General features: G+C 49.6%; 1 protein-coding gene and 1 long non-coding RNA gene across 6 annotated transcripts in view; one reads left to right on the top strand and one right to left on the bottom strand.

Annotated features, from left to right (window-relative positions):
• The window catches only part of KIF9 (kinesin family member 9), a 47,067-nt gene that overhangs the window by 6,749 nt on the left and 22,893 nt on the right, over positions 1–17,425 (top strand). For all 5 annotated transcript variants that reach the window (XM_075547248.1, XM_075547243.1, XM_075547244.1 and 2 more), the window contains 8 exons: positions 1,133–1,298; positions 3,375–3,481; positions 5,531–5,755; positions 10,806–10,889; positions 11,008–11,100; positions 11,830–11,977; positions 12,622–12,686; positions 14,122–14,199. In XM_075547248.1, the coding sequence (XP_075403363.1) occupies positions 1,133–1,298; positions 3,375–3,481; positions 5,531–5,755; positions 10,806–10,889; positions 11,008–11,100; positions 11,830–11,977; positions 12,622–12,686; positions 14,122–14,199 (966 nt within the window). The remainder of the gene's footprint in view (positions 1–1,132; positions 1,299–3,374; positions 3,482–5,530; positions 5,756–10,805; positions 10,890–11,007; positions 11,101–11,829; positions 11,978–12,621; positions 12,687–14,121; positions 14,200–17,425) is intronic.
• Positions 267–15,525, bottom strand: LOC142445430 (uncharacterized). Its single transcript, XR_012784022.1, has 3 exons — positions 15,368–15,525; positions 12,555–12,801; positions 267–1,062 (listed from the first exon to the last, which is right to left on the bottom strand). It is a non-coding gene; the product is annotated as an uncharacterized LOC142445430 (long non-coding RNA).

Below are 17,425 nucleotides of genomic sequence, written 5' to 3'. Positions count from 1 at the left end.
GGTCTGCTTTCCCTGCCCGGGCCTTGCTCTGTCCTCCCTCGCTGCTGGGTGGCTCTGCTTCCAGACGACCTTGTCAGGAAGGACCAACACTGAGTTGGAAGGTGTTCAAATAAGACTCCAAACTCCTCCCATCCCCACCCTTTCATTGATGAGGAAGCTCGTAAACTTGCCTTTCAGATTGACTTTTTGATCAATAAGTTTACCATGAGCACAACTGAAGCAGAAAAACTGGTATTCAGACAGTCCACGATTAAGAAAGTTTTCATTTACATAGTCTCCCAGGGGGTTTCATTGATCATGGTCAAACATACCAAAGCAGTGAGGGGATTTCATGTCAAGAGAGCCAGAAACATTTCTCCATCCCTGAACCCTCGCTCTTTGGGGCAACGTGAGACTGGCAGGTGTCTTCATTCAGCCTCTGTGGGCAGTTCTGAGTCAGTCTATGCCGGAAGCATTCAAAGGCAGGCCATCCAAACAGAGATCAGCACCGCCCTGTGAAAAGTGCCCTGCTGGATGTGGTTTCCAGTGAGTCTCACTGGGTCTTCATTTTGCTTCCTGGGCCAGGTCTTGGTTCCTGTGTGAGGGGCAGTCAGTGCAACAGTTTAACCAGTCTCTTTACAGTAGCCATTCCTGCTGACTCCCAGGCACCTCTCTAAGCCAGCTGACACTTAGTGGAAACCCGCTGAATACTGACAGGTTGAGCACTCTCAGTTTGCCCTAGTGAGTAGCTCTGAGAAGTCCAGGGTCTTGTCTGTGGCGCCCACGCCATCATCCCTCACGTTGGCCCATGGGTTGTGTGCGATGCTGAGCTGGGGGAGCCTCCTTGCCAATCACCCGAAGCATAGGCCTCCAACCCACGGGTCTCTGCAGCCTCCTTCAAGGCCTTCCCGGGAGGGAAGCTGCTTTCACAGGAATAGGATGGTGCTGCTGCAGCCTCTGCAGAGGCGCGCCTGTTTCCCTCCCAAAGCTCCCATCAGGAATACCAGCCCACCCGTGGGAGTCTCCGCTTCCTCAGGTTCCTTTCTTCAATTCCCTGTAAGTCAGGCCTCAGCTGGCAGTGGCCTAAAAAAAAAAACAAAAAACCCCATTTCCTAACAAAGAACATCTTTGCTCTCTCTCCCTTCCTCGCCAGAGCATTGACATTCATTTAAAAAAAGACACTCGGAAAGGAGTTGTCAATAACCAGCAGACAGACTGGTCGTTCAAGCTCGATGGAGTTCTTCACGACGCCTCCCAGGACCTGGTTTATGAGACAGTCGCTAAGGATGTGGTTTCTCAAGCCCTGGACGGCTACAATGGTAATGCAGCTCATTCACCATTAGCCCTGGCCTTGCGCAAGAGCCTGTAGAGCCCCTCCCAGAGGAAGATGAGCCAAGTATTCTGTGGCAAGCCAGAGGAAGTTATCACCTTTCTTTACTACACACTTGATTGCCTCCTTGTCCGTCTCCAGGGTCCCGCAGGTGGAAGACAATGCACTCAGTGCAGTTGTGGGCCCGGTGCGATCCGATGACCCGAGACACCCAACCTTCACAGGAAGGTTAAGTGACCCCAGCTCACAGTAGGGCACAGGGTTCTGCTAAGATCATGTCTTAAATCCCTCAAGGATTAACTCTTAAAGATGGACCTTACGATCATTTTGGAGAGTGAACTTTTTGCTATCGACTATTGGCTAAGTGCAATTTCTCCATGTTTTACTAGCATGATCCATCCACAATTGATACTCATATTCTGGTGTGGAATCCTAGTATAGGATTATGATATTTGAGTACAGAGTATTCATATTCTAGTCTGGAATCCCTAGTATAGGATTGATAGTCTATTATAGGATTCTAGTAGGGGATTATTCTAGCATAGAACATTCATATTCTAGTGTAAAATACTCACTGCCATTGAGTCAATTCTGACTCACAGAGAAGCTGCAGGACGGGTCTGCTGCTGTGGGTTTCCGAAACATACATCACTCACAACTTGAGAGTTTGGCTTTCTTGACACATTAAGAAACAGCTTGAGAAAATCTGAATACAACTTTTTCAAGCTAAGGGTTTTGTTTGTTTGGGTTTTTTTTTAATAGACGTTATCCTTCAAAGAGCACATCGCAGTTTGTGTACACTCTGACCATCTGGTGGTTGCTGTCTAGAATGTCTTATTTTGCAATCCGTGAGCTGGGTTTCAGACCTTCTGTTTCGGAGTCTGTTGCATATGAATGTCTAAATATTGTGGCTCTTTGCACAGATGATACATAGATGTGGTCCCATTAGCCCAAAGATGTTCTCCTTGGTTTTCATGGCTCCCTGAAGGGCTGCATCCGAGGAAGTAGAGGCAGAGAAGCCTAGAGTCTTGGGCACGGCCCTGAGGACACCATGTGAAGGGACTGATTCCCCTGGGGCCTGATTCCAACTGAAGTGACCCCTTCCTGTTCATTTGTAAATAAATACTGTTTCTGGCCCCAACTCAGATGCCGATCCATGTTAGTCCTTCTTGTATAAAATCTCTCATCCCAGGAACGAGGAACGAGCTCATCCATGTTTCAAAGGCAAAAACTGATTTTCCTTGTCTAGCATTGCCTGCTGGGTAAATATCCAGAAGTAATCTTCCATATGGGGCCTGGCTCCAGGCTGCTCAAACCAGGAGAAAAGCAGGTGGGGACTGGAATCCAGGTGACTGGGGTTCATGTCCAAGAGTTGATGGCAATGACAGACTGAAGGATGGAGGTGGCAGTCTTTCCAAGGACATCAGTGAGATGAGACCACCTTGGGTGGGTCCTGATTGTGGCGGTCCATTTTCTAGAAGTTGCATGGGACCAACCGGCAGCCCTATTTGGGCCTGGATGAGCTTGTAGTCAACAAATACTTTCCTCCAGTGATAGGAAATGCCTTTACTACTACATCTCATCCAGGGAATGTTGAAAAGCCCTCTCCTTACCCACGGGGCAACGGATGCCCTCTGCCTGACCAGTCCCACGGAAGGCATGGTTCTGAGACCCTGGCAATTCACGACCTAGCTAAAGAAGAGCTGGAGTCTAGTGCTTGGTCTCTACCTTCATCTTTTTAGGAAAAATCTGGTTCTGAATCGTGAGGTTCCCTGCCCTGCTCAGAAGCTCTAGAGTTAGAGCCTGGTCTGGTGAAGGGAATAGTAGAGCAAGGCTCGGCCCGCAGATTCGGAGCAGAAGCTCCCTGTTCTCCTACCCACTCCCCTGCCACCAAGGCAGGAATCTCCGATGCTCTTGACTTCTCCCACTGGCCTCCTGCAAGACAGTCCTCTAGCTGACCCTGGGTGTGTACCGGACGGCAAGGGACAGCATCCTGAGGGATGGGAGAGTCATCCTTAGAACGACCTTCCTGGACGTCACCAAGGTGTGTTTTAAATGTTTGCAGGCACCATCATGTGTTACGGGCAGACGGGAGCTGGCAAGACATACACCATGACGGGGGCAACCGAGAATTACAAGCACCGGGGGATCCTCCCGCGTGCCCTGCAGCAGGTAGAAAATGGACCCAAGTGGGTTTCGACACAGGTCCCCCCTCTCTGCCATTGATGTAGCTCGCTCGCTCTTACACACACACACACACACGCACGCACGCACACACACACACACACACACACACACACGGCCAGCTACTGGACACAGCCAGCAGGGTCCACTCCTCCAAGGAGTCCGAATCTGTATAAGAGACAGGGTCCTCAAGCTGGGGGGTGAGGGCGGGGTGCAGTATCAGAGGCGTGGTATAGTTCCTGTTTGGCTCTGACCCACACCCGACCTGAGCTGTTTCCTCCTGCTGCAGCTAGAGCTCTGGGCGTCTGACTTGCCTGCTCCTCTGCAGGTCAGAGAAGCTGTCTGTAATTAAGGATTTGGAGGACCTAATCATGCGGCTCCCTGGTGTTAATGAGGGGGTGTGGTTCCTCCAAGAGCTTCTTTCCGGCCAGCTCCAGCTTCCTCAGCAGCCCCTGCCTCTGACCCGGGAAGAAGCGGGCAGGTCCTTAACTCTGGACTGGCTGAGCCCTGGGGTTCTAGGCGGTGTGAGTGGAGACCAGGCCTGCCCTAGAGGTTCAGGAGTGTGGATTCTGGAAGCACCTCAAGTGGGGCAGAGGTGGAGGCCGAGGGTTTCCTCCTGCCCCCTTATGGTGTCCCCGCCTGCACTGTAAGACAGATAGACCACATACCGGAATACAATGTTGAGGGTTTTTGTTTTTTTTTTGTAGCCATATTTAAGAACATTTTTTAAAAAGCAGGGGACATGACATTTTTTCAAATCATTTTATTGGGGCTCTTACAGCTCTTATCACAATGCATCATCCATCCATTGTGTCGAGCATCTTTGTACCTAAGTTGTCATCAGGAACATGAGTTTTGTTAAAAAGATCTTATACCTAAAGCATCACTTCAACACATAATCAGTGTGACCATTCTTCATTGAAACCAAAAAACACAAACTCGCTGTCATCAGCCAGTGCCCCTCAAAGCAGCCTTCTCCCGGGGCCGAGGCTGCTGGTTTCTTCCTGCCCATCTGGTGCATCCCAGCCCAGCACTTACTCAACCACTCTGCTGCCTAGGGCTCCCATTGTTCCTAAGATGTTGTACATTCTCCTTCTCCCACTCAGTGTTTGCAATGTGGTGTGCATTTTAAACTTACAGCCCAGCTCAATGTAGACAATAATTATTCACCAGAGAGCCTGGGTCTGTATTTAAATTTCAGAAAGTCCACCTCTGGAAAAGTAGATTCCCATCACCAAATTGTTCCACACGACACACTTAAAAGTTAATAACCACTTGAGCCTCAACTTTGCAATTTATATAAATTAAGATCGGAGGCAATGAAGGTTCCACTTCTTTTTCACACGGGCCACTTTTCAGTTGCTGAGCAGACTTCTGTGGCTAGTGTGCCCACTATGTCACGGCGCAGATGGAGACAGGGAAAGCAAGTCCCCGTTTGATGCTAAGAAAGGGAAGGCCCAGAGAGGAGCCATCTGATGATCCCTCTTAGTTCTTCGTAAGGAAGGAGGCTGCTAGGAGTCAAGGAGATTGAGTCCTGGCTTGGCTTTGAGCCTGTCTAGCTAAGGGACCGTAGACCAATAAATAGCCTTATTGCCTGGAGCGTCCACAAGTGGGTATTGACCTTGCCCTGCTCCCCTACCAGGAGGGTTCTGAGGATGGAATAGCATGCTGGGTATCAGAGAGGCTTACAAGTGGTGAAACCCCAGCCAGAGGGGAGAGCTGTACGCCACAGCCCTTTCCATCATGGCGCTTCTTCTGGGGCTTGTACAATTAGCCAATCTGTAAGCCAAAGCTCAAAAAACAAATCTACGAAATGATTTTGAAAAATGAAAAGAAAAACTTCCAAACGATAACTGTCTCATGATGGACCAGTCATGAGGCAATGGTCACCATGCCAACGCCACTGCGTGTTCTGTTCTCTGAGAACCGGGATTGTCTCGACCGTCTCGAGGTTCCCTCCCGAGGGGAGAACTCCTGCAGCACGGACGGGTTGTTGGAGTTCTGCTCTTGGTGACTTACATCCAATCTCCCATCTAGGTTTTTAGGATGATTGAAGAGCGCCCCACACATGCCATTACTGTGCGTGTTTCCTACCTGGAAATCTATAATGAGACCCTGTTTGATCTCCTGTCCACCCTGCCCTATGTTGGACCCACAGACACTCCAATGACCATCGTGGAAAACCCGCAAGGGGTCATCATCAAGGGCTTGTCAGTTCACCGCACAAGTCAGGAGGAGGATGCCTTCAGCCTCCTTTTTGAGGTGAGGCGATCAAATCGCAGGTGTCCTTACTCTTCTGTTTCTCTCCCAAGCATACCTCATTTTATCCTTCAACTTTATTGCGCTGGGCAGGTCCTGTGGCTTTGACAGGCTGAAGGTTGGTGGCATCCTGAGTCAAGAGAGTCTGCCAGCGCCATGTTTCCCACAGTGTGTGCTCATTTGTGCCCCTGTCATATTTCAGACTTTTTCATATTGCTTAATTAAGAGACAACAGTATGGTGTAAACATAACTTCTTCATGTAGGAGGAAACCAAGAAATTTGTGTGACTCCCTTCATGGTGATAGTAGCTGTATCGCAGTGGTTCGCCATGAAACCCGCGATATCTCTGAGACATGCCTGGTGGTACTCTGGGGTCAGCACTAAGCTGCAAGGTGAGCGGTTCAAACCCTCCAGCTGCTCTGCTGGGGAAAGTGATGTTATCTGTTCCCTTAAAGATTTACAGCCTTAGAAACCCCACTACACAGGGTCCCCATGAGTCAAAATTGACTTGAAGGCAGGGCTGGGATCTGTGTCTCCTTTTGTTTCTCCTTCCCTCCTCCTCCCTCTCCTTGTCTCTTACGGTTTTAGTTATTTGATCATCAGAATGAAAATTAATAGATGCAGGTTGTAAGAATTCAGATAGTACTGAAAAATATATATTTTTGTCATCAAGTCAATTCCGACTCATGGCGATCCTGTAAGACCGAGTAGAATTGCCCCTGTGGGATTCCAAGATGGTAAGTAAAAAAAACTCATTTTATTGGGGGCTCGTACAACTCTTATCACAATCCATACTCACATCCATTGTGTCAAGCACATTTGTACATTTGTTGCCATCATCGTTCTCAAAACATTTGCTTTAGAAAAAAAACAAACATTTGCTTTCTGTTTGAGAGCCCTTAGTACCAGCTCATTTTTTTCCCTCCTTCCCCGTGACCCCCTCCTTCATGAACCCTTGATAATTTATAAATTATTATTATTTTGCCATGTCTTACACTGTCTGACGTCTCCCTTTACCCACTTTTCTGTTGCCTGTCCCCCAGGGAGGGGTTATATGCAGATCCTTGTGATCTGTTTCCCCTTTCTACCCAACCCTCCCTCCACCCTCCTGGTATTGCTATTCTCATTATTGGTCCTGAGGGGTTTATCTGTCCTGGATACCCTGTGTTTTCAGTTCTTATCTGTACCAGAATACACCCTCTGGTCTAGCCAGATTTGTAAGGTAGAATTGGGATCATGATAGTGGGGGTAGGGAAGCATGTTGTATGTTTCATCGGTGCTATTCAGCACCCTGACTGGCTCGTCTCCTCCCAGCAATCCCTCTGTAAGAGGATGTCCAGTTGCCTACAGATGGACTTTGAGTCTCCACTCCACACTCCCCCTCATTCACAATGATATGATTTTTTGTTCTGACGATGCCTGGTACCTGATCCCTGCAACACCTCGTGATCACAGGCTGGTGTGCTTCTTCTATGTGGGCTTTGTTACTTCTCAGCTGGATGGGCACTTGTTTATCTTCAAGCCTTTAAGATCCCAGATGCTATATCTTTTGATAGCCGGGCACCATCAGCTTTCTTCATATTTGCTTATGTTGAGAAGGTGAGTATCATGGAATGCCAGGGTAATAGAACAAAGTGTTCTTACATTGAGGGAGTATTTGAGTAGAAGTCCAATGTCCATCTACCTTAACACTAAACCTATAAATATATGCATAGATCTATTTCCCCATCATATAAAAATATATTTACATATGTGCATGCCTGTATTTAGACCTCTATAAATGCCTTTTGCCTCCTAGTTCTTTCCTCTATTTCCTTTTCCCTTCCTCTTGTCCCATTATCATGCTGAGCCTTCATTTGGGTTTCAGTAATTCCTCTCGGTTACATTGCCCTTGATCAAGCCCTAGGAAGCCTCCTACACCCTTCTCAACATTGATTTTGAATCACTTGTTGTTCCCTTGTCCTTGGGTTTGTTAACACCACTTATTTCCCGCCCTCCCCCCATGTCACACACCCCAATTACTCGTCCCATTGTTTTCTCCTCCACATTATTTTTCCCTCCTATCTTATCTAGATAAACCTGCAGAGATAATAATACTCACAAAATACAAGGCAGAGCAAAACATAGCAACAAAAGAAAACAAAACAATAAAAAGACAAAAAGAAAGACAAGCCTGTACATAGTTCAAAGTCTGTTTGTTGACCTTTAGGAGTGTTTTCTGATAGAGTCTGATGAGGGTGCCACACCCTGGCCCCAAAGACTATTTTTGGTACTCCCGGGAGACTTCCTTGCTCTGTTCCCCTTGCTGTTCTGTTTCATGCCCTTAGTGTTTTGCCTCGGTGTGGTGGGGTCAGATCGGATACAATTCCAGCACTGTTTCCTGTGTTGGCCCCCGTAGGGCTCTGGGTTAGTGGGGGATGTCGTGTCATAGTGGGGTCAGCCATATGGTTCTCTCTGTGCTTTGGCTGCTCTGAGCAGGGATGTCATCCTCAGGGCTTGGTGGGCCGGGATGTGCTCCACTCTCTCTCCTCCCCCTTTGTTTGCTCCCATGTGCTCTGATCAGACATGTCCCTCTCCCTGAGCTGCAGCTTCAGTGCTGTTCTCTGAAGTGAATTCTTCTGGGGAGAGCTCCTTCTGTTCTAAATTGTCTGTGAAGAATTTTTATCTTGACTAAGTATTTATTCATACTTTCTTAGAATAGCCACTCTTCTGACTTTTATGGTAATCATTTCCTTGTTTTTGTTTTGTTGTTGTTGTTTTCTTCCTTGTTTTTTAAACAGCTATACCACCTATGCATAATTCCATATACAGCATGGTTTCATGTTTTTTTGAACTTTATATTGAAACGAAAGCATGTGGGATGAATTCTATCATGTCTGGTTACATCTTGCCTACTAATTAAAAATTCGAGTTGTTGCTGTAATTGTTTCATTTTCATTAGTGTATTCATTTGGTTGTCCTATTTCTGATAGATATCTGGGTTTTCTTGGTTTGAGCTATCATAGACAGTACTGCTGGAAATATTCTCGTTTGTATATGTGGGTACACATCCGGTAGATTTCGTCATGCTTTAAAACACACAAACACTGGGGTAAATGTCCACAGAACAGTTATCCAGTCAGGAGTTCACACACTTTGACTTCGTGGCCTTGATTTGATGACAGGCCCCACAGTGTCACATCACTCAGTCCACTACCTCCCTGTGTTTTCCGTTTATTTCACCCCTAACCCGCTGAATTTTGACCTGGGACAAATGCTCACTAACCCTTCCCCAAAGAACGCTGTGCTCTTCAGTTACACCATGTCAAGGCAGCAGTTTGAATATAACCCAAATTATATTCTTTTTAAATACTCTTTGAGTTCTCGGAGATACCAGAAAGGACAAAGTTAAAGCTCTAGAATGGTTGGGGTGATGTTTCCCTACAGAATTTTCCTGGGATAGCCCTTGCTCCCCTTGGAGACTGCGCATTGTTGTGACGAGGAGGGAAAAGCCTCCGTGTAACTTTCGGGACGTTTTCTCACCTCTGTGATTTTCCATTCTTTTTCAAACTTCATCACAATAAGCCCCAGTCATGGTCCTGTTTCCTTGGAGAAACTCTGTCAAGATTACCGCTAACGCCACCGAAGGGACTCCAGCGTCGTCACCGCAGCCGGGTGTTTCTGAAACTGCAAACCTTTACAGGCACAGACAGTCCTAGCTCTCTCTCTCAGGACTGAGGGGGCGGTGAACCTTGCAGTTGGCAGGCCAACGCCACCCCAGCACCACCAGGGCCCTTTTCAACAATCCCACTGCCTTCAAGTAGATTCCGGCTCACAGAGGACAGAGTAGAGCTGACCCTTGGAGTCTCTGAGACTAAATCTTTATGAGGGAAAGCATCATCTCTCTCTCTTGGAGTGGGTGGTTGATTCAAACTGCTGACCTTGTGGTAACACAACTTGTAACCTACTACACCATGAAGGTTGCTTTTAGAATAATAGTAATAAGAATTAAACGTCGGCCATTGAATACAGAAGACCAGACCGGTCATGCTATAGAGTTTGAGCTATGGTGCCGTGAAGAATATGGAAGTCAGCGCGGACCACCAAGAGAAGAACCGTGTGTCTGAAGAAGTTCAACCAGAATTCTCCGCAGAGGCGAGGATCGTAAAGCTTTGGCTCATGTTGTCAGGAGAAAAGTCTTCGTGCCTGGATTGGCAGAGGGGCAGTGGGAATGAGGGCGGCCTGGGCAGGATGGACCGACACAGTGGCAGCACCAACGGGCTCAGTGATGACGGTGCAGGCGCGGGTGGTGTTTCCTTCTGCTGTCCACAGTCACTGAGAGCTGGAGCCGACCCATCCACACCTGAGAGCAACAACACAACCTTCTGAGCTCACCTCCTCTGCCTTGAACATGACTCGCCCAGTAGCCGCCCTCCGAAGCCACTGTTTCGATTGGGCCTTTTTCTCTGGATCATGATGGTAAATCCAAGACTCTGGTCATGATCGGTTCCAGAAAGCAGTCATCGACTGATGGCAGAGCCGTGTGTAAGTGCATTTATTTGGAAGGCACTTGTGTGTTTGAACTGGGGCCCTAGTCACCCGTGCGTATTCTGGAAATTGGGTTTTCAGTTATCGGAGCTGCGGATAGCTTCTGTATCCTGTGATCCGCCTTTTTTTTTTTTTTCAATGTCTTTTTTTAACTTTTGCCAAAAGGCATTTGATGAACAGCAACAACACAATTTTAAGCTAGCTGAATGTCTATAAATTTCTTATTTTTGCTTTTTGCTGAAAGAACACATTAGGAAGATTTTGGGTTTTTCAGTTCTATTCTGATCATCTTTGCCGATCTGCGTTCAGTGTAATTGCGGATGTACTGGGGTTGAAGTCTGTCGTATAATGTGTACGTTTGTTTCATCTGTTTGGGTTTTGTTTTTGAACTTGGTTTTCTTTCTCTTTCTTCCAGCGCGGGGAAGAGCTTTGCCGGATGGCTCTCGTGATAAGGGCATCTGTGTGGCTGCTGGCGAGGCAAACGTTGCCCTTTTCAAACTGGTGTCTGTTTCCCTTCCTCTCCAGGGGGAGACCAACAAGATTATAGCCTCTCACACCATGAACAAAAACTCTTCCAGGTCACACTGCATCTTCACCATCTACGTGGAGGTAAGTACGAGTTTGTGGCGTGGCCTGGGAAGGCCCGTCCCGTTCCCCTGAGGTGGGGCCTGCTTAGTCACAGGCTCCTCCCTGTCGAGATTCATACCTCACTTTGGGTATCTCGTAGGCCCATTCTCGGACCTTATCGGATGAAAAGTACATCACTTCCAAAATTAACTTGGTGGACCTAGCAGGCTCAGAGAGGCTGGGCAAGTCTGGGGTAAGTGCAGGAAGCAAGTGGCTCCTTCTCAACTAGCCCTGGGCCCTGTTTCTGGCCTGGTGCTGGCTAGCTCATTGGACCTCCCTGGACAAAGCGGTGGCTTGACCCTGACAAATTTGACCTTGACAAATGTGGGCTTGACCCTGAAGAGCTGGAGGGGCAGAACTAACAGGATGAGAAAGCTGTTACACTGGGCTGGTCCTATCCCGCGGGACTTCTGTAAAGATGCAAGGAGAGACTGCCCCTCAATTTTTAGTAAGATGCACATCGCCCTGGGAGTGCTTCGTAAAGACTCCGTGTTAGTATTAGTGTTTCTCTGCGTATGAATATTCGCATGAATATTTGTGAGTTTAAATATTAACCTCAGTGTTCATGAGTATTCAGATGAGTATCTGTATATACTTTCATATGCATCTAGTTGCACAAATAGTCTCTGGAGTACCTGCTGGAATATTTGTACAAGTATCTGCATCAGTATCCCCGTGTGTATTCAGACTGGTATGAATCTCTGACACTGAATGTAAATAAGTGTTCATATTCACATTAGCACTCAAACGGGTATCCCTATGCATATTAGTTTGACCATTATTAGCCCAAGGTGGGATGCAATCTCCTGACCCAAGAGGAAGATCCTGGTTCTAGTAAAGGGTGTTCCAGTCTGGCCACGGGCCTGCTGCGTCCCTCCGAACTGGAAGGACAGCCGTTCTTAACGGGGCCTCTGGTTTATAGTCTGAAGGCCGAATGCTGAAGGAAGCCACTTACATCAACAAGTCGCTGTCATTCCTGGAGCAGGCCATCATCGCACTCGGGGACCAGAGGAGGGACCACATCCCCTTCCGGCAGTGCAAGCTCACCCATGCTCTGAAGGACTCGCTAGGTGAGGGTGTCATGGATGCCGAGGGGAAGGTCTGAGCAACCCCGCCATCGGTGGTCCTGGGCTTGCTCCCTCCCTGTTAACGCTGGCTGACCTGCAGTCCTTTCACAGTGGCGTTAGACACACCCAACCCGGCAGAACCCAGCAGTACCCTTGCCCTCTGAAGCTCAGAACATGCTGTGCCAATTCACTTCTCCAGACCTTTGCCTAAGTTCATGCCTTTCCCAAGAATGCCTTCCCTCTGTCCCTGTCCTCAGACTGGCCGGCAGAATTTGTCATAGCCTTGAAGCCCTCACAGAGAGGGGCTCTCCCCCTTGTCCTGTTTCCCCTGAAACTGAGGGCCCTACCAGATGCAGGGGCTGTGGGTACCCTCCCCGTGTCCTGGGCCCTTTGTGTTGAGCCAAATAGCACAATCATGGGTGTCAGCTTGCTAGCTGAGTGCCCCCTTGAGCAAGCCCCTAGCTCACACCCCCCCTCACCCTCACCCTGGCCCCCACCATCTCTCCTCTGCGCTCTAGCTCCAGGGCTGGGTCTTCTCTCTCCCATTCCTGCCCCTCCCCTTTGCCTCCCAGCTTCATACCTGCTTGAGTGTCTGTTGGCAGAAGACCCCCGTGGCTCACAGCCCTTCTGCACACTCTGTCCTTCAGGGGGTAACTGCAACATGGTGCTGGTGACAAACATTTACGGAGAAGCCTCGCAGTTGGAAGAGACGGTGAGTCCAAGTGAGCCCACAGGTTGGGTTGGAATCTGTCCTGCAGGGTGCCCGGGCTGGGCAAGGCTGACTCCCTCCGGCCTGGTTAACTGAGCACAGCCCCGCAGCCGCAAACCTGGTGAAGAGCAGAGGTGTGCAGACGGTGAGTGGGGGCAAAATTGCAGAGGGCGGCCCAGGGCTGAGATCCAGAGGCCGAGTACTAAGGGGCAGAGAGGTGCGGAGGGAGAGGGCAAAACAGGGCATCAGGCGAGGCGAGGAGACTGAAAGCAGCTTTGGGGGTGGGAGGGAGATGATAGTCCTGGGGACAGAGCACTGCATAGCCACATAGGAAACATCTTCCAGGCTGTGTGAGCGCCGAAGGACGAAGCACCTCCATGGGCAAGGAGGGGAGGCGCACCAGGGAAGAAATGACAGTCTGGCCCAGAGAACCCAGCCTGGAGAGGAAGATAGCCATCGCCCAGAGGGAGGAGGCTGAGGGGACGCTTTCCTGCAGCATTGGTGGGGCCAGTCAGGCTAGGGCTAAAGGGCTTGCTTAGAGATTTCCCTGGCAGAGAAGGCAAGGCGGTGGAGGCAAAGACATGCATGGCCCACCTCAAGGCGGACTCTCCCAGCCTCCTGCAGAGGAAGGGTCCAGAAGAGAGCTAGCGAAGAGCAGACTGCAGAGGCCAGATGGACTTCTCCTGGGAGGAAGGGCGGGCAGGGGGCTGGGGCTGTCCCAGGGTCTGAGTAAGCAAGGGCTGGGTCCAGAGTCATGGCCTGGGGAGGGCTTCAGACCCAGGACTGTGCTGAGGCCCCAAGGGAGGTGCGTGTCATCCCACATAGAAGAGAGTCTGGCAAGTTCCCCTTGGAAAACATTGCCAGTGTGGGTGTCGAGAGCACGTCTCCATCCTCTGAGGAATCTACCGACACCGAAGGAATCATTTCCAGGAATGCTGCAGGGTGAAACTCGCCTACAGGGCCTCCCAGCTGAGGCCCTTAGGGACGTCCCAGTTTCCAGGGGGAGCTCCGCTGACACACACCCAGCGGCCTGGGATTTGGATGGCCCTGGAGGGGAGCTGCGGCTGACGTGCAGGCAGCATCCCTGGAGGAAAAGTTCACCTGATAACAAAGTACCCTTGAACCCCAAGAGGGGCCATAAGAAACTCGGGGCCCCTTCGCTGCTTTCTTAAGGAGACGTATGTCGTCCAAGACCGGTGGAAAGCCTCTCTTCTCTCCTTAAGGACTCCCTTGCTGCCCCCCGCCCCCAGATGGTCACAGTACACGCAGATCTCTTGGCACGGCACCTGCTGCCCCTCAGAAGTCTGTGTGCTCACAGCGCAGGGTCTCCACCCAATTCTGAACCTAAAGAGCAGGTGTGGAGTGGGGTACCCTGGAGGAATTTGCTAAGGTTCGGGATGGCGGAGAGCTGACAAGTGTCCGTCTGATCTGTTTTCAGCTGTCTTCTCTGCGCTTTGCCAGCAGGATGAAACTGGTCACCACTGAGCCTGCTATCAACGAGAAGTTTGACGCCGAGGTACTGAGAGGCGTGTGGGTAGAGCCCGCCCCATGGGGAGGATGTGTGGGTTTGCTGCCCAGGTCCGTGAGCCTGGCTTCTTCGCAAACAGCCACATAGCCACGCAGACTCGCATCTGTTTCCTCTCTGGAACAGACCAGCATCTGCAGAGACCTTGCGGTCCTCATAGAGGGGAGTGGGCTTGATCAGGCGACCCACTCAGTTCATGCGTGGGGCTTCGGAAGTGCCAAGTCGCCTATGATGCTGGGGTTCCAGGGCTCAATCGGTGTGAACCCATCCTTCAAATTTGCCTGGCTGTGTGACTAAGAGCCTTATGTGGTGGGTCTCCCCACCTTTTCCTGGTCTCCTCCACCCCTTGCCTGGAGGGATGAGTATGACACAGAACCCAGCTCACCCAGCACTGGTCTCACAAACTAGAGGAATCTCCAGAACTGTCCCTCTATGCCAGGGCTGGCTGTGCTGGACACATCACACTGAGGCCTGTACCCCAGGTTCCTCGTGGCAGGGCGGAGGGTAGAGGACAGGAAGAGGGGACACTCTGGCTGCTGTGGTACAGACAGATCTGCTGGCCATGGTTTGTAGGAGCAGGAGCTGAGCGTCAACCCTGGAGAGCCCTTTGAAGGGCTGTGAATGCCAGGGAGCAGGCAGGTCTCCATGAAGGGAAAGTTTCTCCACCTGTGAACAGTCACAGCCTCCAGAGGGGGAGCAGAAGCGGGAGGGAGGTGCAGGCCTGGAGGTTTGGGTGAGTGTAGGGAGCGAGAGGGATGAGAGGACCGTGTTGTTGGCAAAGGTGTGGATGTGGGAATGGCTGTTCCCTTTCCCTAGAAAAGAGATGCAATAAAAGAAAAGGGATTGAGGTTTTTTTGCGTTCTGTTTTTTTAACCTTTTGATGTCTAGAACTTTCAGCGTATATAACAATAGAGGACAATTTAATGAGCCTTCTTAAGCCTCTCATCCACTCCGCAATGATCAGCCAGTCTGCCCCCGCCTCTATATTATTTTGAAGTGAATCTCAGCGTCCCAATAAATACTTCCATATGTAAGGAGGATCTAAGGAGCCCCAGTGATGGAGTGGGTTAAGCACTGAGCAACCACAAGGTCGGCAGTGCAGACTCACCAGCCGCTCTGTGGGCGAAAGATGAGACTGTCTGCTCCTGTAAAGACTTACCGTCTCAGAGTCCCTAGGAGCTGTTCTGCTCTGCCCATCAGCATCACTACTTGTTGGAATTGGCTCAATGGCAGTGGGTTTCAGGGTGATCTCATTTTAATTATTCTGCCAGCTTTGGGGTTTTTCTTAGGTTCCAGCTGCCCAGGTGCCAGTTAATTTATCTGCCAAGGAAAGAGGTGGAGATTATTCCCAAGGGCCTGGGGCCAGTTACCCGGCCAGGGTCCCCAACCCTAAAATTATAGTACTAAAGGAGCACCTGAGCCGATCCCTGAAGAAAACACGGACACTCGGTCACCACTCACTAATTGATGCTCCTGTTCTTTCCTCCACCCTGCACCTGGGCTGCTCTTCTCTGAAGCAACACTCCTTTCATATCGGGATGGCTCAGCGCAAGCAGTCACCAAAGACCAGCTGAATGGATACACTGCCCCAGCAGGCCCATCTCTCCTGGAAGGCCCGGGCAGTGATTAGGGACCCAGAGCGGGGTCGGCCATTCCTGCTCACTGAGGGCTCCGGGCCAGCTTCCCTTTAATGCTTCCAGCCTGAGAGACCCTCCCAAGCAAGCAAAGGTGACCAGTCCCTGTAGGACACTCAGCCTCACCATTTCCTAGAGAAATGCAAATGAAGGCGACAGTGAAATACCACCCATCCCCAAACTCACTGCCTTTCAGTCATTCTGACGTACAGCGGGCCTATAGACAGGGCAGAACATGTCCCTGTGGGTTTCCAAACTGCCGCCTCTTTCGCCTGCGGACCTTCCAGGGCTCTGACTAGCAAAAAGTAAAATTTTCCTGACAATATTTAAATTGATGGAGAAGGTATGAAGAAACAAGAACTCTTATCCACTTCAAGTCAGGGCATACTTCAGAAAACCACTTCAACACAGCTACTTTGGGGGCATTTTGACAATGTGTATGTGTGTATGGTGCATGAAGTGTCATTATATGCAGTAAAAATTTAGAAACAAAATCCATGTCTTTGATCAGCCAAAAAAAAAAAGTTCCCATTCCTCCATAGAAATATTGAAAAGAACCACCAGAGAATCAGAATTGAATATTGTTGACTACATTGGTATTCTCGGTATCCCTCAGGCTGTAAATTTAAGATGTCAATTTTAATTCTCAAGGCAACCACTAGGACAAATAGGAAAAGATAGAAGAAAAGAAGAAAAACATACGCTACAAAATATCACCTAAACATGTTAGAAAGCAGTAATGGGGTGGGGAGGGGGAACCCATGTGAGGCATATATAAAAATTTAATTAAATGGCAAAAGTGCTTTGTTATTAGTGATTACTCTAACCTGGAAAAGTGCCATTACCAGCAACCAAGCAAATACTAATGAAGAAAAAGACCAAAACCAGTAGTAAAGCTCCGGTGTTGTCAAGATTCGGCTCCGCCCATAACCCGCCCCCACAGCTGTTGCTGGAGGTGGAGTGGGCGCCAGCGCTGCTGTGCCAGAGGTGCTGAGGACCCCCTCCGCGCGATGGCTGAACACATGGGATTCGCGAAGCTTCAGAGCCACAGACAAGCCCAGGCCGTGTCTGTGTGCTCGCATCCAGCTGATGAGCCCGCGTCTGTCCAGTGAGTGCAGGGCCTGAGAGCGGCACCCCACGTACACCACGTCGACCCCAATGAGGCTGATGGCAAGAACTGACAGAGGAGGGCAGCCCCGAAAGCAGTTGGTTGCCCTTGTGTGGTTGTGAAGGGCCCACGGCAAAGAATCTCAAGCCAAAGATGTTATTGAACAATACTTTAAATGCAAAAATGAGCAAATAAAATTTTGCTAGTTGTTTTCCTGTTTTTATTGGGGGGGGGAGGAAGTAGGAAAGTTTTAATTGGCCACACCCCCGCCCCCCAGCAGCGTTACAGCAGACTTGAAGATGGCAGCGTGTGATGGCAATCATGTCCCAGCAGAGCAGATGGTATTTACAAATCACTGTGCTCGTCTGTTTCGCCTAACAGAAAAATGGTAGGCAATGCTCAAAAACACTGTAAGGCATCAAAATTTGCAGTCATCTGGACAAAAGATTGTGGCTGAGACTATGGGAAGCCTGGG

This window comes from Tenrec ecaudatus, chromosome 4 (assembly GCF_050624435.1).
Source record: "Tenrec ecaudatus isolate mTenEca1 chromosome 4, mTenEca1.hap1, whole genome shotgun sequence".
NCBI lineage: Eukaryota > Metazoa > Chordata > Mammalia > Afrosoricida > Tenrecidae > Tenrec > Tenrec ecaudatus.
The sequence above is the reverse complement of the archived record's forward strand: the minus strand, read 5'-3'. Positions and strand labels throughout refer to the sequence as shown.